Source organism: Carex rostrata, chromosome 8 (genome assembly GCF_964058835.1).
Source record: "Carex rostrata chromosome 8, lpCarRost1.2, whole genome shotgun sequence".
NCBI classification, from domain to species: Eukaryota; Viridiplantae; Streptophyta; class Magnoliopsida; order Poales; family Cyperaceae; genus Carex; species Carex rostrata.
In genome coordinates, this window is record NC_135925.1 from 12,859,249 (window position 1) to 12,883,726 (window position 24,478).

Genomic DNA, 24,478 nt, shown 5'->3' on the forward strand with positions numbered 1-24,478 from the left:
AGGTTGAGGATTCTGTGGGAGTGAGAAAGGGTGCAAGAGAAGACCGAGCGGCAAAGGGGTCTGAGAGCACCGCTGGAGGAATGTAGAGTTGGGCGCGAGATGTCACATCCCGAGACAACCCGCCACGTATTTACACGTAAAGCGTGTGCACATCACATACACTATCAATAATAAATACTCATGCAATATTTAAAAATCAAACAAGTCTTCTCACATCACAAATAGTTTGAGTAGATTACACACATTCAACATGAGATCAAGACAAACATGACAAACAAACCGATAATTGTCATATCAGTCAATGTATCCACTTTTAAAGAGAAAATTAAAGTTTAACTAAAAAGAAAATGAAAAGATAGTTGAGCTATCTGCTCGTTGATCTCCAGATCCACGTTCCTCCTATTTGTGCTCCATGTTGGCCTCATCATTTCCTGGAACCCACGTAAAAGTGGAAACGGGTGAGAGATCGAACAGTCTCTCAGTACGGGATTTAGTTCCAGTCCCGGATTTTATCAAATTAACTTATTAATACAAACTAGATATTAAAATTATATCATCACGTGTTATCTACTAATGCATATTTAAAACACACACACACACTTCTAAAGTTATCTTTCAAGTTTTTAACTGCCTCACTAGGGGGACTCAAACCCCACTAGATCTTGGCCGTGCCACTAGACGGGGACTCGAACCACCGCTAGATCTTCTTTGCCTCACCAAGGGGACTCGAACCACCCCAGCTATTGGCGTCTCACTAGGGGGACTCGAACCACCACTAGTTCAACTGTCTCACTCAACGGGGACTCGAACCACCGCAAGATATTGACCCGTGACAGAAAGTCCAACCAACGCCACGTTAACGAGGGGTCCAGTCGGACACTAGACCCAATGTATACATTCCAACATGCGTTCAACGCATATTGGCCCCTTTCCTTTAACTTATTCGTTACTTTCCACGTTTTTTTCGTTTAATCACACATATATCGTACTCTACACTACACATCTTAAAAATCCGTTGATCAATCGAATAATCTTATCCTAGTATTCTAAACAAAACAAAAATGATCGTTCGATTCAACATGCATAATTCCATAAATAAATAAATGCAAACAAAACGATAAGTAACAATTTGACAATGTCCAGGAAACCCGTACCTGCTATTGTGGTGTAGTTCGCTACTGCTTCTTCGTCACTCTTTACTTCAGAACTCAGACCTAGACCATGTAATACGGTTCCCAATTTAATATCTATACATTTTATTTTATTTTTATCCATCTGTTACTAAACAGATAGTTATTGAGTACATATGGTCCGAATATACCACTAGATATAATTAAGAAGTATAATTTTACTCTAAGATCATACATATATTAAAGTTGACTAAATCTCATTTTAAATGTTGTTTTGTTACTTAGAAATCTGACAATTGATTCGGCTTAAAATCTCATTTGGGTATCTTCTCTGGTTAGTTTTCCAAAAAGAAAAATAATACTTTGTCTATGTTATTTGATCCTTAATTATCATAATCGAAAATAAATTTGATGTAATAGATTATAAATACAATGATATGATCACAATTGAATATGTGGTTATATATATATATATATATGGAAAAAAATTTCAGTTCTTAAAATAAAAAAGAGGTTATTATAAATAAACCAAAAATTTCAGATTAAAATTATATATGCAAGGTTTATAATATAGTTCTTTGTAATAAAAATAGTTTTAGGGTTATCGGTGAGTAAATCTCTAGGGTTATCGGTGAAAATTTTCCATCTAATAAAATAATAAGTGAAATTGAAATAACTTTGACAATAGAATCTCAATTTATCTACCGATCGGAAGTATTCAATAGTTTACTTAAATTAAATAAATAAAATATAATAATTGATCTTGGTGAAAGTTTCTGGAAACTCATTTGTGAATCTAAAGATTTATACAAACATTAATTCAATTTATAATATTACCAAAGAATTAACTAGTCGATAATCAATTAAACTTTTATTATAAAGTTACTTTTAACTAATTGAATAAGTTTATAAAATTTCAGAACTCTAACAATAACACAACAAAACAATATATGAAATTTTAAGAAATCTTAGCAATTAAATTAATATCATAAATTAGTTAATCTACTTACTAACATAACTAAACATCAAATTTGAATACCTTGATTTTTCCAGAGCTTGATTTGATGCGGCTTGGGGTTATGAAAGGTTTCTTCTTCTTGTTGTTTTATTTTATTTGATGTGCAGTAAGCGGAGGGATTGAAAGGAATAGAATAGATAATTATATAATCTGTGAAGCGTCGCTACTTGAGAGGAACGGTTACGCTAATTAGCAATTAATTCTTTTTTTTTTAAGTTATTTATGGAGTGACTGTTGATACCATCTATAATATACGTTTTATAATTGTAATACGACAAGTGACTGTTGATATTATAATATTGCATTAACTCATATTGATAATACGCATCAACTATTCTCATAATCATAACGCTTATTTATGGAGAGATATAATACTAATCTGAAACCCACGCTTCAAATTCTTGCGGGCTGTCGAATATTTATGTTAACATATATGACATTATATTTTTTTTTTGATGGCCTGTAATTAATATATATGATATTCTAATCCTGTTGAATTTTTCGGACTACACAAATTTTATTCAAGATGTCTATTTTGCGTTCCTATTAACTAAGCTATTTAATTAAGGAAAGAAAATACATATCTAACTTATTTTTAATTTTATCGTACCTTAATATAGTATTTCCATTACGTGGTGTCACACGAGATGATTGGCGGAGAAGGGTCGGCACAGGGACAGCGGAGGAGTAGCTGGACGAGTAGGAGTTGGACTTAGGGTTTCTTTCTTTCTAAGTGGGATCGGGGAGGAGTCGCTAGGGAAAAGAAAGAGAACTGGAGACATCCAGTTTCGAAAATTTTGAACTGATCTGATCACTGATCCGCACGTTATTTGAAACAAATCTAACGATTTGGATTGCAATGCACAGAGGACTCAATGCATTGCAATGTATAATAGCCCATCTCTCTATATATATAAATTTAATAAAAATATTAAATTTTCTGCATAATTCCAAATTATCAGCTCATACTGATTAATTGCTTAGCAATACTCCATTTGTCCAACAACCGCATACCGTTATTTACAACACTGGACTAAACTGGACTAGAACATAGCCTAATTCAATTCCCCTTTTTCAAAAATGGAGAAAAATGCAATTATTACTTTGTAGAAACGCTTTATCAGCTGCCACGCTGCCAGTGACTATCTCTTTTCCTTTTCATTTTTTAAGGAAAGCTACTAACTAGTTGACTGATGAGTGGAAGACTGGATGGTGTGTTGGTGTCTATGTCGGAAAAAAGAATCTTGGCCTTTTTCTTTTTTCTTTTTCTTTTTCTTTTTCTTTTTTTAAGGAAAGCCACTGGACTAAACTTTTGTCGGAAAAAAGACTCTTTGCCTCGTCATTATCCCATATAAGGCCATTAATTTATTTGTTATAATTTAAAATCATTTTTTGCAACTTCTGCTAAGGAGACCATTCTCCTATAAATCACGCATTTGAGGCCTTATATTCCAATCCTAAAATCAAGCATTTCTCATCATAAACCAACATTTTTGGTTTCTCACCAGTTGCCACTGCTCGTAGAATACAGAAATTAAGGGAGATGGCTGAGTGGATTGTAAATTCTGTGCTCGGCAAGCTTGCTGATGTCACAGTCCAAGAGGTTCTCAGCTTGCATGGTGTCGAAAAGCAAGTGGAGACAATGACCCGTGAACTCGGCCGGATTCAAGCTTTTCTAAAAGATGCTGACAAGAAACGAATAATAGATGACGGGCAGAAGTATTGGATAAAGGAGGTGAGAGATCTTGCCTACTCCATAGAAGATGCTATTGACACCTTTCTCACAGAAATCCCACAAGAACCACAGAACTCCACAGGCATGATGCAGGACATGAAAAGGATGATAAAGAAAGCCAAAAAATACACTCATGTACACAAACTCGTTGATGACATAAGTGTAATTCAGACCAAGATGAAAGAGATTCGGAAGAGTAGACTTAGGTATGTAAATTTCGATTTAAACTTAAGGGTACTTAGTCATTTCTATGATTTAATTTTTTTTTATTATGTATATTTAAATATAATTATTTTGCTTTTACAGTTTTTAGAAAGTCCAATTTTTTTCATAATGCTAAATGTGTGTTTGTAACTTAGTGGTTAATAATAATTCTACTTTGTAGTGGTGATTTGGGTTCATGTTTCAATGTTCAAAATATTTTGCAATTTACATTTTAACCCTCTCAATTTTTTTTTAATTCTATTTCTGTAGCTATGGAATCAATAAACTGGGCGAGGACAGTGGAGAGATCCAACTGCCCATTAGGCCATTCGTGTTGCCAGACATTGATCCTGAAATTATTGGTTTCAACAAGGATCGAGACCATATTGTCAAAGGGTTGCTTGATGAGACCACTAAAAGACGTTCTGTGGTTTCAATTTGGGGTACTGGTGGACTTGGAAAGACGACTCTCGCTCAAAAAGTATATAATAGGTATGTGCCATATGTTTCTTTTTTTTTCCTTTTTAATTGTGGTTTATTTTTAATTTTCAATTTGATTATTTGATTCAAATTGATTGCATTCTTGTTTTACAACAATAGAATTAATAGAGTAATATATATTTTTGGTCGAGAAGTGTTAATTTTCCAATTTGGTTGTAACTTCTAACTTGACCAGCATTTGTATTCAACTACAAGCCTTACAAAAATTATATATCAAATCATGTTTTATAAATTCACATAAATTATTAATCGATTTGCCAAATTATCAAACCCATTCAACTACATTTATCTAGCAAATTGTCTTGGGATAATTGATGATTTACAAAACAACTACCTCATGTAATTTAAAAAGAAATAGTAAATCAAGACCCTATTATTTGAAATTAATTAAGACGTTTCATTATTGTAAGACTGACAAAAATTGACTGAACAAATGGGTCAAACTGAACTTGCAAAGTTAGAATCCAACGGTTGGTTAGTCAGGCCGGACAATTTACTGTCCAATAATCTCATCTAACCCTTCAATATATCCATGTTGTTACAACTACCTCATGTAATGTCAAAATGAAATGGTTGGGACATATTGTTGAATATGATACATTTTAGACGTATTTCTATTAATGGCCAAACCATAGTCCATAGATTGATAATAAAAAAAACCCAATTTATATTTATACATTACTTTGTCCATCAATTTACATGTATTTCTTTTTTCAGTCTATCATCTATAAATTATGGTTATACTATAATCTAATACATATTTTATTTTATAGTAATGATGTCAAGGAGCGTTTTCGACTTCGTATATGGATTGTTATTTCTCAAAAGTTCAAACTAATTGATATTTTGGGAAATATACTGCAACAACTCGATCTTCATATCGATCCCAGTAAGCTACCAAAAGATGAAGTAGCTTTACTTGCCAAGCTTCGTGAGTCTCTTAGAGACAAAAACTATCTCGTAGTCTTTGACGATGTTTGGACAGATGATCTATGGATTCAAATTGAATCAGCGCTTCCAGATGAAAATAATGGAAGTCGAGTACTTCTAACCTCTAGGTCTTTTGATGTTGTTAAGAATGCCGATCCCACATGTGAACCATACAAACTTGAATACCTAACAGATGATTTAAGCTTAAAGCTTTTATTAAAAAAGGCTCTTCCTAATCAGGATCCAAATAATAGTGCCTTTCATGATCTTTCTGAAATCATGAATAAATTTGTCAAAAAATGTGATGGGTTGCCTCTTGCATTGGTGGTTGTAGGAGGTTTATTATCAAAAAAACCATGCAACTATAATGCTTGGAGTAAGGTGTTAAAAACAATGTGTTGGGATAATGATGGAAAGAAATGTAGTGAGATTATAAGCACTAGTTATGAGGACCTACCATTTGCTCTTAAATCGTGCTTCATGTATTTTGCGGCATTTCCCGAAGACTATGAAGTGAATGTCAAAGATTTAATTCGAATATGGGTTGCGGAGGGCTTCATACCACAAGAAAATAACAGAACATTAGAAGAAACTGCAGAAAGTTTTTTGGAGGATCTTTTGCAGAGGTATTACTTCTTTATGTAATGCTTTACACATTTTAGGAAATTAGCTTCATTGTGCAAGTGCTGGGTCCAATTTATTTATTTATTTCATAAATGCCCTTAGGAATGTATTAACCCATTTGGATACAATAAAAGTCCAATATCAGTACTACAGGAGAATCAAAGAGAAAAAAAATACCGAAAAAAGCAAAAATCCAATCAGCCGTATTAGTTATGTATATAACATGCAACTGAATTGTTTTGAAGCATACTATTTTTCCCTCATCAAATATTTATTGCATAGAAAATTTATTAATGTTAATATTTAATACGCAATTAGTACTTTCTTTAACTGCTTTCCTTAGAAAATGTGACATTTAATAATTTAGTCATGATATTTGTGAGAAATCCTAATCGGATGTGGTTGTTTACTTAAATATAATTTTGTTATTGTATAACAGGAGCATGATTCATGTCAAATCTAGATCTCATGATGGGTCTATTAAGTATTGCCGCATACACGATCTCCTACGAGATCTCGCTATCCGGAAAGCCAAGGAAGACAATTTTCTCATGGTGTATTCAGGTCCAGAGGATCAGCTGAGCATGGGTGGGGCGCGTCGTGTGGCAGTTCACCATTTAGATTGTGACGAACTCGCGATGAGCCAAAACCTGCGCACTTTGTTGTACTTCGGTAACAAGTACATGCCAAATTGTACAAAGCAAAGGCTACTAAAAGTGGTAAGAACAGACTCGCGGGATACCAAAATAAAATTGAAAATGTTTGAGGGCTTGAGTCAGTTAAGATACCTAAATCTTACTGGGCAGTCAAGGGATGACAAGCGTGAGGAATGCTTAGAGAAAGCAATAAGTGCTATGAAGTTTCTACAAACTCTTATTTTACAGGTTGCTTACCAGAACGGTGATCACGTAGAGGTTCCTGATTGTGTATGGCGCATCAACACATTGAGGCATGTCGATATAATGTCATTTTCTGGAGTGAGACTGACACCGTCAACAAAACTAACAAATTTGCAAATGCTTCCAGATGTGATTATTAATGAATCATGGGAAACAGAGTTACCTCATCTACCCAATTTACGTGAGTTAAGTTTATACAATGAATCATCTTCATGGGGGACAGCTGTCGCTTTCCTAGGCACAGTAGAACACCTGATCTCTCTCGAGATTTTCAGTCCTCGTATTCCGTTAGACACATTTGACATGAGGAGCTTCCCATTTTATCAGAATCTACAATCTCTCGTATTATATCAATATACAATCTCTCATAATGAAATGGTCGATGTTAGCATGTTCCCTCCTCACCTCACATCGCTTCAAATTAGTAATTACCAGTTCCATCAAGATGTCATGTTAGTACTAGAGAAGCTACCATGCCTCAAGAAGCTCGTACTAAGGCAAACATCCACCACTAATCGAAAAATTAGTTGTTCGGCTCAAGGCTTCAGCAAGCTAGAAGTCTTGTTTCTTTATGAATCTTTCTTGGTAGAGTATTGGAAGATAGAGGAGGGTGCTATGCCCATTCTTAGAGAACTCACAATTGGGGGGTGTTGTCAATTGCGTGGTGTTGAAGGGCTACGACACCTAACCAACCTTCAAACATTGACATGGGTAAAGCCGAGCAGTGGGGGGGAGGCAGATGAGATCTTGAACTTACTCAAAGATGTTGTTCCTTCAACTGTTCAAATCATGCATTAGTAATTTCACTCCAGTTTGATATATGTTATCGTTCTCTCTTAAATTTCTTGTATGTGTACTTTGTATTTACTTTTCAATTTAGTGACTGACATTTATATATTTTTTTTATTTGAATTAAAGAACATAATTCATGATTGCAACTTGAGCTAGCTTCATAAATAGATTGCAAACACGGCCAATAAATCCATGTTCGGAGTGCACTAATTAAATGATAAAGCATACATAACAGACAAAAAAATAATAATATACAAAACACGAAATTTTTATTTCCGAAGAAATTGGTCAATTTTTCATCCCTATTTGCAAGTGGTTCCATGAGTGAACCGAAATACCCCAAATTGATTTTGACATTGATGCTATGATCAGAGATTTCTGGAGTTCAGAAAAAAAAAAAATTCAGAAATTTATTTAATTTTGGATAAGTACCTCAAGCGTCTAAATGTTTTATGATGTGTAAATTTTATTTCAGATAATTATTCTGGTTATTTACTTTTCAGCCCCAACAATCAAAATTAATAAATTGATTTTGCTAAGTTGTCTGTGTTTTTAAGAAATGTTAAAGATTCATCTTTAGATATTCTGGAAGGCTTCAGAATTACGCAATGCAACCCATAAGTTTTTGTGAATTCCATAAAAAGATTCTATGTCATGAAAAGAATATTTGTTAATGAGGTTAAAACGTAGAATTATAAACCTACAATGAGTCTCTTCTTTTTACTGAGTTTTAATTTAGCTTTAAAGTTTAAATCACTCCCTTGTATTACACTGACTTGTTCCGGATCCGTTATCCTTTCTACCCTTACCCGATCCGTTAATAAGTATAATTATTCTGGTAATGAAATGGTCGATGGATCGTGGGATGTGAAAAATAAAGCAGGGACTGGTATGGCTGTGTACAACCGAAGAGGGGATCTGGTATATACCAGTTTGAGGGGAGTAATTGCAACAGATGCATTCGGTGCGGAGGTAGAGGCGGTATGGAAGGCATTGATTTACATAATGCAACATGGAGATGAAGGGCTATTCATATGCTACTCGGATAATAAAATTCTGGTGCAGGCAATATCGAATCAGAGTATAGAAGGGATTCCATCTTGGAAGGCAGCAGAGAAGGTTCAAGAATGCATAAACATAACAGCAGCAAATCAGCAAAAATTACTGGTGCATTACATCAACAGGAAGGCTATGAAAACACCACATATGCTGGCAAATTGAGCGAGAACTACAGGAAGAAAAGAAGAACACCAATACAATGCAACATAGGCCATCTAGAAATTGATCATGGTCTCAATGAAATGTTCTTTAAGTTAGCATAAGTAGTAAAAGTAGTTTCCATTTTGAGTATGGGCTGTAGAACGGTATAGTAGCATGAGGAAGAGGAGAAGCAAGAAAGGAGCTTCGTACCAGTATTTTTCAGTCATTTTCGCGGTTACTGGTAAGGGAAACAAGCTGTCAGGAGAGAAGGAATGTTTACAAAGGGACCCCTGATCTATTCCCTTTTTGCTCAAAATAGAATGGGCGGAATTCAAGGCTTTTAAATAGCCTGTTAGATGTAGGGCTAGGATTTAATATCTATTCTCTTTTTATGTTTTTTACTTTCACCGCAAGTAGGATTTACTAGCTTCCTTTTTCATGTTATTTCTTATTTAGCTGTAAACGTTATATTTCTATTAATGCAAAACCTAGAGATTTGCTCTCGGTTAGGGTACGGGTACCTCGGGTAAACCCGTGATGGGTAACAGGTAGGGTGGGTACGGATAGGACGGGTAGTTGGGTAGAACGGGTACGGGTAGGCGGATTTTTTTTTCAAAAACTCTACCCTACCCATTTCATACCCGTGCCCGTCTCGGGTAGGGGTAACGGGCAATGGCGTAGCCAAGATTTTCATCAGAGGTAGGCCAAATAAATTATTATTATATTAGTTATTATTATTTTATTTTATTTAAATTATTAAATTATAAAATATTATTAAATAATTTTTATTGGAAGTGGAATCAGTTATTAGCCATGAATTAAAATCGAGAAAATCGATAGAAATCCACCGAATTAGATCGAAAACTCGATTTTTTTTAAAGTTTACTTTGAAGCATAGTTTACAGGACTCTTCTATTAAAATTCAGCTCATTTTGAATAGTTAAACATAATAAAAATAATTTAATGCATTACATTAAATTTCAGTACATTACTTTATAAAACATTTATTATCGTCCCACCATCGTACAATTCTTATTAACCTTCTTCTTGTCGAAATATTTCAAAATAGATTGATGAAAGACTACCAAAATTGTAACGACTCGGCCAATTTCACTAATCGAGAGCTTTGACTCAATCAGGAGTAGACAAAACTCAAATCCAAACCAACTATATACAAACTTGGTACCGTATTTCAAAATCCAGGGGTAGGCGACTGCCTACCCCTGGATATAGGTGGCTCCGCCACTGGTAACGGGTACCTCGGGTACGGGTAATGGGTACCTTGGGTAGGGTTCGGGTTTTTTTTTTTTCTGTTTTTTTTCTATTTTTTTTGAAAAAAATTTGAATTTCAAATTTAAATGGGTTAATGGGTACAGGTTAACCGGGTAAAGGGTGCGGGTACAATGGGTAAAGGGATGCGGGTTCGGGTACATGGGTGCAGGCACGGGTACAACAAGTCCGGGTAGGTGGGTTTCAGGCATGGGTAAGGCGGGTACGAGTTGGGCAGATTTTTTTTTCAAATAAGGGGGTTCGGTCCGTCTCAAACCCGTACCCATCTACCCATTTACCCGCCTATACCCTGGCACAGGTACGAATACTTCGAGTAACGGGTACGGATTTTGCGGGTCGGGTTGAACCCAAACGGATTTTAGCAAACCTCTGCCAAAACCTACGGGTCATTCCGCAAAGCAAAAAAAAAAAAAAAAAAGCTTTAAAGTTAACCTCTTGTCCTTAATCTTTGACGGGCCCAAAAATAAACGGTCGATTTCAGGGCCATAATTTTACTGCTTTGCTTTTATGGGCTAGAAAACAATGTTGGGCCTGATAATGAAAGTAAGAGTGACGGTTGCTAATATTGGTTATTGCATCACTGTGATTTTTAGTAACTGTTTGATGCAAATTTCTTAATTTCATCTATAGATTCATCTTTGCATAAAATATTTATATATTCTTGAAAGAAATGCTATATATATAGCAGTGTTCTAAATAGTTAATTATAGTGGTTTTGGACCTAGAAAGCTAAGCTACAGGGTAAAACTGCGCTAATTGAGCTACAACCGCTATAGCGCGTAGCAGCAATAGCGGTCCACTATGCTACATGGGCTTATGATTTTGCAATTTTAATGGTCATTAATGTCCAGATAGGTTTTTTTTTACTTTATCAAGCTATATCAATACAATGGAACATGTGCGGACTATACCACTATATCAATTAAATTTTGTATCATGCATTAATATATGGTAGTAGTATATTTTGAATATAAAATACATCAATAGTTTTTCAAATTAGGGATATTTTGAATGATAATTTCAACTTTCTATTGGTTCAATATGAATATTAGAACTTCTTAATTAATTTGGTGTTTTTTTTCTTGAGACATGTTTACTATTATTAGAAATATAAAATAAAAATTTTGATAAAAAAACGCTATTTATGATAGCTTTCGCTATAGCTACGCTATTCGCTAAAGATTTTTTTTTTTTGGTCTCCTCGCTATGCCGCTATAAACACTATTTAGAACCTTGATATAGAGAATGAGAAGGTGGGGTTGGCTAATATCAAATCGATTGTTCTAGAGGTCCCGTACAACTAAGTTGTTTTTCAATTTTCAAAGTTTAGAATGTCAATCCAAATCATTAGATTTGATCTTTATATAAAAATGTGTTTGGAGGTCAAATTTTACATTTTTTGGATCTTTTTACTATTTATTAAATCACTTTGAAAATCGCTGATCCAACGGTGACTTCTGGTTTTACTGTTTTGTTAAGCCACCGTTGGATCAACGATTTTCAAAGTGGTTTAATAAATAGTAAAAAAATTCAAAAAAAATATAAAATTTGATCTCCAAGCACATTTTTATATAGAGATCACATCTAACAGTTTGGATTAACGTTTTGAACTTTGAAAATTGAAAAACGACTTAATTACACGTGACCTCAGAAACAATCGATTTGATATTAGCCAACACACATATATATATAAAAGAAGAGGAGGGTTCAAATGCCTCCATTTTTTGTGCATCCACCATGCCTCCATTTTTTAAAACTTTAATAACTCAAAATTTAAAACTTAGAAGTCAAAATAAAACCATTAGATGTGATCTATATTATTTTCTCTATGTGCTTATAAAAAATCATTACATTCCAATTTTGTTTTTATGTGAATCAATAAGCTCAAAAATCAACGTCTAGAAATCATCCACATTAGTGTGTTTTTTACAAGCTCTTGATGACAATCAAAATAAAATTGACATGCTATAATTTTTTGCACGTGCATAAATAAAATGATGTAGATCACATCCAACGGTTTTATTTTGACTTTTAAGTTTTTAATTTTGAATTATTAAAGTTTTAAAAAATGAAGGCATGGTGAAGACACAAAAAATGGAGGCATTTGAACCCTTCTCATAAAAGAATTACACAAATGATACTTTAATTCAAGTATCACTCATTTATTACTTTATTTATCCGTAAAGTTTCAAAACGTACCATTTTAATCCTTAAATTTTTCAGTTTGAACCAAATCAACCCAACATTTCACATCCATTAAAAATAATTCTCATTTATCGTGCTGATTAAGTGATCAACAATACAAATAATGTGAAAACTAATATAAAAATTCACGTCATCGAATATCATCTAAATCAATACTAGCACCGATATCTGTGCCACCATAAATTAAACTAATATTGACATTCATCTTTCCTTATTTCAGAAATATAATTATGATATGTGATAATGTGAATACGGACGACGGACCGGACGTGGACCTTTTATTATAGAAGAGGAGGGATCAATTTACAACATTTGAAACTTATAACATCTTACAATAATTTGGTTTTTGCAATTTTTAAAATTTAAATAGTCTATCAAACCATTAAATATGATCTCTATATAAAAATATACTTGAAAAATCAAATTTTACATTTTTTTTATTTTTTTTACTATTTATCAAGTACTTCACAAAACTTCTGTTTTTAGTCAATTTTGGACCACTAAGGAACAACAATTTTGTAAAATAATTAATAAATAGTAAAAAAATTCAAAAAAAAAAAGGTAAAATTTGATGTCCAAAGCATATTTTAATATAGATATCATGTTGAACGGCTTTGATCGATTGTTTAGACTTTAAAAAATATAAAATCGAATTGTTATAATATGTTGGAAAAAAAATTTAAATGTTATAAGTAGATCTCTCCTCATTATAGAATTCATTTAGTTTATTTCTCCTCATTGAAAACGCAGAGCAAAGAAAAACGCCCTGGTATAAGTAAACAGTAAACTCAACACTGCTTAATATACCATAAACAGAAAAAATAAACAACAAATTCAAATCAACAACGCACTGGTAGAGGCAAACAATGAAGATCAAACATTTCTTTCATACAAAATCATTATTAAACATTCCTTTCATACAAAATATTGAACAACTAGAAATCATAAGGCAGAGATTTAGCAAAGCAACAATTCTTCATTAAACTTTATTTAATCATTAGAGAGAAGAGAGCTTAAAAGACTTATCTGATTGTGCCTTAAACTAACATCCGGAGAGAAGAGAGCTTAAAAGGATTGAGAAAAACTGAACAATTAAAGTGTCAATGGAGAGAGAATCTCATTGCGAACTTAATAGAACTGTTGGATTAGAGTGTCAGGCGGTTGATTGCCGTTAATCTTTGTCGAAGAGAAGGATCTCTTCTTTCAAATCTGATTTGAAATGGGTTAGACAATTTATATATCATATCTACCGTACTAATTCAAATCTGATTTGATTTGGTAATTGTATATTGAAATCATCAATATATTATTTTAGCAAGAGGAATATATATTAGAATCTGCTACTCATTATCAAAACATTTCAGTAAAATTCTGAAGTAAATTTAGCAGAGAATAATTGCAAAATGTTGTCAGGATATTCATGATAATATGAAGGTTCTTCTTTGGAAACCAAAAATAACAAAAAAATATAATAAAAAATTCAGGCATTTCCATACCAATGCTTAATTATAATCTGAACATAGAGATTTTTAAAATCATCAAAGCACATATATCCGACCAATACTCTAATTATGCAGCTCAATTCAGCCAAATAAGTCTTTGTTAATTAAGCAGTTTGAGTTGATTAATTTACTTTAGAGTTCGACTAGTATGATATGATATCGGTGTCTGACATTAATTTCAAAATTTATTATATAGACTTCAAATGATAAATTTAAGCTGATTTATTAGAGTGATGTGTTTAAATATAAAATTTATATTTTTTTGAGTTATATGTAGCATGATCGAGCTGTTACTCAAATTAAAACGGCTCCCTACTATGTTTTTGTTGGATACAAATCTGCTGTGATTTTTTGATATCACATAATTCTGTTATTCTAAATCTATCTATTTATCTGTTTAGAGATTCGCTTAAAAAATAAGTGTTGTTGAGATTCGTGTATTTCAAAAAACTAGTATCGTACCCGTGCGTTGCAACGGAAACATATTATAAAATGAAGAAGATAAAGAGTTTGATTTACAATTTGAATTTCAAATTTTGATGCAAGTGACTTGTAGAAAAATATACACCCCATAGACAAAAGCTAGAAGGACAAAAAATATTTAGTGAAAGTAAATTCGTAATAATAAATTAGTTGCTTCATTTTGTAGCACTAATTATAGTTGATGTTACTAAAATCCCTTCTCAATACATGTTCTCCATATAATTAATAATTGAAACTAAGAATGAACGTGAACATACTAACAAAAAAAAATTATCTTATCAAAATTAAAGAAGTAAAATTGTCAAAAAATTAACTGTAGCTTAACTTGAGTAATATATTAAATTTGAAGATATCAAATAATTTGATAAGATATCAAATGCTAATAAAATATTTTTAATAGATGTCAGCATTTGATATTCTTAAAATCCATCATGATTCTTAAATAAGAAAATAAGGAATGAGAAATAGTTGGAGAGAAGAAATAAAGAAATGAATAAATTGATTTTCTTTCCAATTTTAATTGTAACATATCATATGACAGTATGTGTGACGAATATGTTTCTAACTAAATTTAGACTTCTACAAGTAAAAAGATGTATTTAATCAAAAGAAAGATTATTTCACTAGATGAATGATATTAAATCCGAAATTTCATTTTTCAATTATAACCGTTGGCGGATCAGAACATCTACGTGCATAATATAATAATAGAGATAAATAGGTAGATTTAGAATCACAGCAGATTTATTTCTGTTTTTGCTTTGTGCATGTTCAGTACTAGATCTAAATTAATTAATCACAAGAATCATAAGCAGAAGCAAATAGTCTTTGCTCTGGTACTATGATGACTTGGGTTGCAAGTGATTAAAATTTTGCCAATTTTTTTTTGTTACCCACTTAAAAAAAATAAAATAAACCAAACGACTATGATTTTGAAATGAATTTCAGAATTAACCTTCGTTGACAAATTGGTTGTGCATTCCATCAAATTAGCTCATTTTGAGCCTTTGACAGCTAATAGCTAATAAAACTTTAACTCATTTGACTCATTTTGTGATGCAAGTCATTCGACTATATCAGAAACCAGAATGTTTGAGTGAATCTTTTTTCCCACGAACATAGTGGCAGCCGAACAGACCCTAAGAGTTAGTTCAAAGTCCTAAATTCCGAGAAACCAAGAATATATATATTATCTGTTACTTATAAAATAATCAATCTCGTGTATGTCCTTGTTAAACATGCTTGTATGTATTTTTTTTTATATCACAATGTACATATGAATTTATCCCAACTCTTTGGACAATCTTTGGACAAAAGATTTTTAGTTGGACTTCTGTTGCATTAATGCCACGAAAAAGTTAGGAACTCATTAATGTCAAAAGATATACTACAATTTACCTCTAGAAAAAAGATATGCTACAATTAAATGTATTACTATTATTTCTCATTTACAAATCAAAACAATACATCATTATTATATAGATAAATCAGCCGGTGTGCATTTAACATATGTATATATATGTGTGCATTTTAATGTCTGATTTCGTTTCATCTTCTTGATTTTTTGGAGTATTTTCTTTTCTTAAGTTGTTTAGGACTTTTCGGATTATATTTGTGTGCATTTAACATTTTTTTGGAAACTTTTTACTTTTTTTTTTTATAGTTTTTATAATTTCTGTTTACAAAAAAAAAAAGGTGGGGCAGCATGGTCACATGGCGGCTCCCAAGAAATGGGCCGCCCATCAGCCCTGCGGTTTTGGTATTTTTCGAATTCTGGAGAAAAAATGGTTTTTTTTTTAATATGGTATTAATAAAAATTTCGGCAATTACAGAGTATCAGATCCAGATTAAACTTCTTTCAAGTTTATATATAAACTACAGTTATCTTCCGAACTTCATTCCGAAAAAAACAATTATTAACTGTTTAATTTTTAGAAGGAGATAAGCTAAAGCAGATTATGTTCAATCGTACTGCACAACAATTTATGCAGAAAAAAAATACAAAAATAGTTAAATATTTTAACAATTATATGATATCTTAATTATATCAATTACATATTCCTTTTAACTAAAAAGATAATAGAATGACATATGAGACATCCGATCAACTTTAAAAAAAAAATTGAATATATGAGAAATTAGATAAAATGACTTGTCTAAGAAACTTGAAAGCTTAGACTTCTTGATGTATCATAAATTTAATAGATGTCTCGAACACAAGAGAAACATGAAGATCTCATTATGACTTCATAGAAAGTTATAAAAGAAAGGAGCTATATAAACTCCTAATATAAAATCCTATGAAAATATTATTTGAACTGAATGAAATATTAAAGAACTTCCCTAGATCATTACTTCTGCAGCTAACCTATTAAGTTCTTTAAGCTACAGACATCAACTATGTACATGCATATATAAAACCACAGAAAACAGGCACATAAAAAAACAAAGAAATAAAAATTACTTGTCATTTGGTACATAGAAATCAAAAGTCGCATCAACTGCGCCAGTCTTCTCCCCAGCATCTTTATATTCAATACCAACAATCTGACCTTTGTAGTTCTCATCTGACTCTTGGTATGCTGGCTTAACCCTCCGTACCGGTATTGTGACTGAATAAAGTGTACCAATGTCGGAGTCAGTACTCACATTCAATTCCACCTTATCCTTAGACTCGATATCCACAAACTCAGATAGGGTTTTGACAACATTTTCTAGAATCTTCTTTTTTGCTAGATCAGAGACAGAACACCGGTCAGAGAACAATACCATTTTTAGCCTCTGCCTCGCAATTTTTGCATTCGAGTCCCCCCGGACAAGGATAGTTTTGGGGAATAATATTTTCCAAGCAAGGATAATTCGGTTGAAGAAATTGATGTTCGCTATTTCAGGGGTTATTAATGAAGAGAGGCTCTTACTGGACAATGCTTGGGTTCGGATTGACAGCGTTCCAGGCTCTTTGTTTGTTGTTTTGGTCATGGCACCAAAATAGTTAGCTGGTCCGGAAATAAAACTGCCATATTGCACCACCTACACAAAACGAGAAATAATAAGTAAAGAGAAATGGGGTGATGATATTAAAACAACTCAATTTTATATTAACACAACATCATCAAAATATTTTACTATATAGACAATTTTACCCTTCATTAAGTGTTTCCTTTAAAAACTATTTCTATCATATATTAGCACCTAATTGTTTTTCCTTAAAAGTTACGTTTTATAAAGTATGTTATTTTGTGTAAAATATATTTTTTTGTCATATATTATTTTAAAATCTGTTACTTAAAAGTTACTATAAAATCTATTTATACACTTTATATTATCATACAATAAGAATTCATTATTTATTTTAATCAAATCTTTAAGTTTTTTAAGGGATTACAACAGTAAATTAATTTTATTATATTATTAAAATCTATCAACGTTGTATATATCGATTTATTTTGTAAAACTTCACAATTATTTTTAAGAATCTACTATAAAAAAAAATATTTTGTCTATTATTTTTTTAACGCAATAACACTAATAAAACGACATGATTACTTACATTAAAAAAAAACATATTCAATACAAATTATCATGAATAATTTCGCATTTAACTTGTGATTAAAATAATAAATTAAAAGTACATCAAAACAGTACAAAATAACAAATTTATTTGGTCGCAAGTTGCGAGTTGTTAGCATTCGTAGCCTTTAGCACTATATAAACCACGAATAACAAGAAGCATATCATCAGAATATTCAAACTTCAAATTAAGAAGTTGATTGCTTTCATTTGCATAATTCAAAACTTGATTTTCAAGGTTTTCTTCTGGCAGGTTAGGGAATTGATCCATCTATTCGATTAACAAAAATAAATTAATTAGAAAACATCAATAAAAAATTTCTAACAATTTTAATTAAAATAGACTAATAGATTATAAGTATCAAAACAAGAAAAATATTTACAAATTTAAAATATTTTTGAGTTGGAATATATCACATATTAAAGCGAGTGTATCTTAATATTAAAAAAATTAAATTTACAAAAAAAATAGTTAATACATATTTTGGCTTCACGGCTTAAAACCTTAATTGAATTGAATGTTTTCTTGTGTAAATTATACAACTATATTTTCATGGAAAAAAAAGAAAGATCAACGAAATTATGTAACTTTTGATTTAACATGAATGCAAAATATAAAAAAGGAAAACAAATCTATCAATTATGGAAACCAAATAATTTAATGATCACTATATTAATTACATTATAAAAATATATGATAGTTAGAAAAATATTTAATGAGGGTCAAAATTGTCCATACATTAAATTTTTGTAAAAATATTGTGTTAATATAAACGTGTGTGGTGTCGATATGCCTACCCAGAGAAATGTTCTGGTACCCCGAGCCATCATACCCGAGCGCGTCCCCCAAGTACTTTAACAGAAAAAACTTCTAATGTTGTCTAACTTTCATTTCCAGCACTGATATCAAAACATTTGAAACTATATTTATAACATTTTACAATGCTACTCGTAAGCATATAAACATCTGTCTGAAAGCATTAAAATTTTAAATCTGCATAGTTTAACTTCTAACTATTTTTGTCTTCAAGCCAAAAACGAGAAGATTCATTTTACCCACTTTTTTTTTTATTTTTTCTCTGATCATTATAATTTATTTTTCTGATGATCCGTGATGAATTTTACGAATATAAAAATACGAACGTTTTCTATTCAATTTTATCTTTCAAATAAGACCTGTGAAGAAATACTTTTGAGTAATTTTAAAATCATTTGTTTTTTTTTAAAGTAAAACTCACGAGCACTTTAAATTTTCAAGTTTTTAAATCTCAGTCTTCAACCATTAAAATTTTCAAGGTTTTGTATATGAGATTTATATGTTTTGAAATGTTATTGTTGAGATTTTAATTCTTTGTACATGAGGTTTACTAGTATCATACCCGTGCGTTGCAACGGGGACATATTATAAGAAACAAATATATCAATGAAAATAATAATTATTTAAAAATTAAAACACATGTTAATAGAAAATTTATATGATTATGTATTTTTAATTAACTTTAATCGTGATCTCTGATAACAATTTGATGATGTGATGATTCTTTATTTTTAAGTATCTATGATATCAAATAATAGCTCGATTCGAATCTAATATCAAATATCATACAACAATTCAATATCAACATATAATATGATATAAAAAAAACATAAATAAAAAGTGTTATCGTTTGTATGTATAAGATATATACACACACACACACACACATATTATAAGAAAAATATATATTCACACACACGTTCCAATTTATATTCTTCTTTGTTTCCAATTTAGAATACACACACGCACACACACATACACACATTGATATATGAGGAGGGATCGGATGACACCGTTTTTTGGTGACATCGGATGACACCGTCCATTTTCAAAGTCCAAACAGTCAATCCAAACCGTTCAACTTGATGGATATGTTAAAATGTGCTTGCAGATCAAATTTTACATTTTTCTGAATTTTTTTTGGGTTTATTCAGATGGGTACAAAAATTCAATGGTCCGAATATAGCGATTTTGTTAAATACTTAATAAATAGTAAAAAAATTCAAAAAAATGTAAAATTTGATCTGCAAGTAGATTTTAATATATCCATCATATTGAATGGTTTGGATCGACTATTTGGACTTTGAAACTTCGAAAATGGACATTGTCATCCGATGTCACCAAAAAACGGTGTCATCTGATCCCTCCTCTTGATATATTATATATTGGAAATATATTCTAAATTGCCCACACCAATATGTATAGAAACAAAGAAAGAAAAATAAGGAAATTAAAAAAATATATGATTTTCATTGTGATTCGTTTAGAATCGAAGAAGGAAACAATAAATAAGAAAATGGAAGGTTGAGTCTTCTCAATTGAAGAGGAGAAATATGGAAATAAAGGAATAAGGAAACAAATAAATATATCGCTAAATTTCAGAATTTGTTCATTTTAAATTGTAACGTATCGTGTGGCAGTAGATGTGGTGGGTATGTTTTTAACTAAATTTAGACTTCTATACATAAAAGAGATGCATTTAATCAAAAGAAGACAAATTATATAATTGGAGAGCTGAGATCAAATCCGAAGTTTCATCTCTCAATCGTACCTGTTGGCGGATCGGACACCCAACGTGCTTAATAATAGAATGGAGATATGCTTTGTAAATGCAGTGTTATTGTTGAGGTTTATATGCTTTGAAATATTATTGTTGAGGTTTTAATTCTTTGTACGTGAGTTTTATATATTTTATTCTAGAGATTTAGGATATGTTTAGATGCAGCGAGAATAGCAAGAATAGCGGGAACAGCGAGAACAATGCTATTCCGATCCATCCAAACATACTCAGGAACATTGAGAATAGCGCTGTTCTCGCTATTCCTACAAAAATATGGAATAGCAAACTACTCTCTCAAATGTTCAATCGTTGTTCTCGCTATTTTAAATGTTCAATCCAAACAACATTCTGAATAGCTTTGAGTTAGCGCTATTCTTAAATATTAGCTATTCTAACTATTCTTAACCTACTATTCTCAACAGTAGCTATTTTAGCTATTCTCTAGTGCATCCAAAATTTACCCTTTTTTTTTTGGAAAAAACCCGGACGGCCATAGTTTTGGAATGTATTTCAGTATTATCAGCTGCGCACCTCTCTTTAATTTTTTTTTTCCGTTCAAAAGCAAATGAGAAAACCAGAGGTGGATCCCACATGAGCCAAATGAGTCAAAGTTTTATTGAAATACTGAAATTCCAAACAGGATTTCAAAGAGAGAAATAAGAGAGAGGAGAGAGATAGAGGATGGAATTGCAGGGCTTGAAATACTGTTTAAAATTTCAGTATATTCGGACGCCTCAAAATGAGCCAATTTGACGGAATACACAATTAATTTGTCAAAGAAGGTTAATTCTGAAATTCATTTAAAAATCATAGTCGTTCGGTTTATTTTTATTTTTTTTAAAGTGGGTAACAAAAAAACAAAAATTGGCAAAATTTTAATCACTTGCAACCCAAGTCATCATAATACCAGAGCACATACTATTTGCTTCTGCTTGTGGTTTTTGTGATTAATTAATTTAGCGATCTAGCACTGAACACGCACAAAGCAAAAACGGAAATAAATCTGCTGTGATTCTAAAAAAATTGCGCAACCCTGTAATTTCAAATCTACCTCTTCATTTTTTAGAATATACGAATCTCAACAGCACTTATCTTTTACGCACAAATATCTAAATAGATAAATAAATGGATTTGAAATAACAGAATTCTGTGATTCCAAAGAATCACAACAGATTTGTATTTAGCAAAACATCATAGGGAGCCGTTTTAATTTGAGCAACAACTCATGCTACATATAACTCGAAAAAAAATACAAATTTTGCATTTAAACACATCATTCGTATAATAAATCAACTTAAATTTGTTATTTGAAGTCTATCTAATAAATTTAAAAATTAATGTCAGACACCGATATCATACTAGTCGAACTCTAAAGTAAATCAACTCAACTGCTTAATTAACAAAGACTTATTTGGCTGAATTGAGCTACATGATTAGAGTATTGGTCGGATATGTGCTTTGATGATTTTAAAAATCTCTATGTTCAGATTATAATTAAGCATTGGTATGGAAATGCCTGAATTTTTTATTATATTTTTTTCTTATTTTTGGGCTCCAAAGAAGAACCTTCATTTTATCATGAATATCCTGACAACATTTTGCAATTATTCTCTGCTAAATTTTCTTCAGAATTTTACTGAAATGTTTTGATAATGAGTAGCAGATTCTAATATTCCTCATGCTAAAATTATTGATGATTTCAATATACAATTACCAAATCAAATCAGATTTGAATTAGTACGGTAGATATGATATATAAATTGTCTAACCCACTTTCATGTCATGGAATATTGCAGAGTCGTAGACCAATAAAAAAAATAGAAAAATTTATATATATGGCCAAAAAAAGGTGATATACAAGATTTTTATCAAGCTGTGCAATTTGAGGATTTAAAGTCACAAGAGTACCATATAAAAATAGCTATTAACTATAAAAAGAAAGTAAGAAACACTTAGTACCTGTTCGGCAGTGAAATTTAGTTTTTCTTAACGCTCCTTAAAGACTTGATATCTCCCAACAAATTTGCTTTAGTTGAGATTATTTATTTCCTTAACTAATTAAGGCTGTATGTGCACATACTAATTGGTGAAGCGACAATCAACACACATAATTGGAACCGAATTTTTTATTAATATCCAAATTTAATATTAAATTTCAGAAACTAACCGCATCAGCAGTGTAATTCGATATATACCCTTTCCGGAAATTTTTTTTCCGGAAACAGGCCCCATTTCCGGAAAAAAATTTTACGGAAACAGGCGAAATCCGAAGAAATTTTTTTCGGAAATAGACGGAATTTCCGGAAATTTTTTTTCCGGAAATGCATCAAATTTAGTTTATAAATTCGCAGAGTGTCGTCGCTTTCATATCATCCGCTCTCTCACAGTAAGTTTTAATTTAATTAATTTATTATTTATAATTTCATTTATTTATATTTTAAATTTAAGATATTTATAATTTTAATTTCATTAATTTATAATTTTAATTTCATTTATTTATATTTTAAATTTAAGTAATTTATAATTTTAATTTCATTAATTTATAATTTTAATTTCATTTATTTATATTTTAAATTTAAGTAATTTATAATTTTAATTTCATTAATTTATAATTTTAATTTCATTTATTTATATTTTAAATTTTATTTTTTTTGTAATTTAAATTTAGAAGTATTTAATTTGTAATTGTTTAAATAAAAAATGGTGCAGAATAAATTTGAAAGTTTTTTTAATTCTAAAATAATTTTATTAATTCTGAAATAATTTTGATTAATTCTGAAATGATTTAGAATTGTTTTAGGAACTTTTTGCTTTTCGGATTCCTTACGGAGCTCTGACAGTCAGATCGACCGGTTTTCGATTGAGGTAATTTTATTTTCTTTATGTTATTTTTAATTTAATTTATAATTAATTACTTCATTCCAAATTTGTTTTTTATTTTTCATAATATTGTCCAGAAAATTTAGAATTGTTTACAACCTTCCAAAATGGTTTATAATAATTTAAAAAATTCCAATATAGTTTAGAATGTTGCCCTATTAATTTATGAAATTCCAAAATAGTGTAGAATAATTATTGAAAATTGTCTAGAATATTTTTACCAATGGCAACACAATTTTTAATTAATTATATGTTGTTATTTTTGAAATTGCCAGACCAATCGAAATTAAAAATGACAACTATTTGTGCGAAAATTTATACTGGAGGGGAAATCCAATATAATGATGACGGGGTCTATTACAGTACCCGAGCTAAATACTCATTACCGCTAACCGTGAACCACAATTTTGATTATCTTCAGAATGAGATTTATAAATTTGTTGGGTACAATGCTAGTCAAGCAAATCTGGAAATTCAAGCCAGGTTTAATATGTCCACTGATGGACAACGTGACTATCAATTTGTACCGGTAATGGACCAACAATCATTCGAAATGATTTTAGGAATTGTGTCCTCTTTTTCACAAAGGTTCAAGATTATGGAGTTATATGTAGAATTGGAACCGAACTGTACTAGTCAGATTCCTGAACCTCGATCCCGACCCAGTACCAGTCAGAATCCTGTGGAACCCGACCCAATACCAGTTAGATCCCGACCTAGCACCGGTCGGTACTCTGTGGATGTAAGAATGAGACCCGGACCCAGTACCGGTAGCAACTCTGTGGATCAACCAGTTATATCCCGACCCAGTAGCAGTCAGAATCATGTGGATCAAGACCCAATACCAGTTAGATCCCGACCTAGTACCGGTCGGCACTCTGTGGATATACCAATGAGATCCTGACCCAGTTCCAGTGC

General features: G+C 31.3%; 2 protein-coding genes across 4 annotated transcripts in view; both read left to right on the top strand.

Annotated features, from left to right (window-relative positions):
- The window catches only part of LOC144557935 (Protein kinase superfamily protein), a 79,672-nt gene that overhangs the window by 30,038 nt on the left and 25,156 nt on the right, over positions 1–24,478 (top strand). The gene's annotated exons all lie outside the window — the stretch shown is intronic.
- LOC144557705 (putative disease resistance RPP13-like protein 3) lies at positions 3,622–7,966 on the top strand. Its single transcript, XM_078306259.1, has 4 exons — positions 3,622–4,089; positions 4,358–4,579; positions 5,362–6,144; positions 6,582–7,966. The coding sequence occupies exons 1-4, from the start codon at positions 3,692–3,694 to the stop codon at positions 7,837–7,839; spliced, it is 2,661 nt and encodes an 886-aa protein (XP_078162385.1). The 5' UTR covers positions 3,622–3,691; the 3' UTR covers positions 7,840–7,966.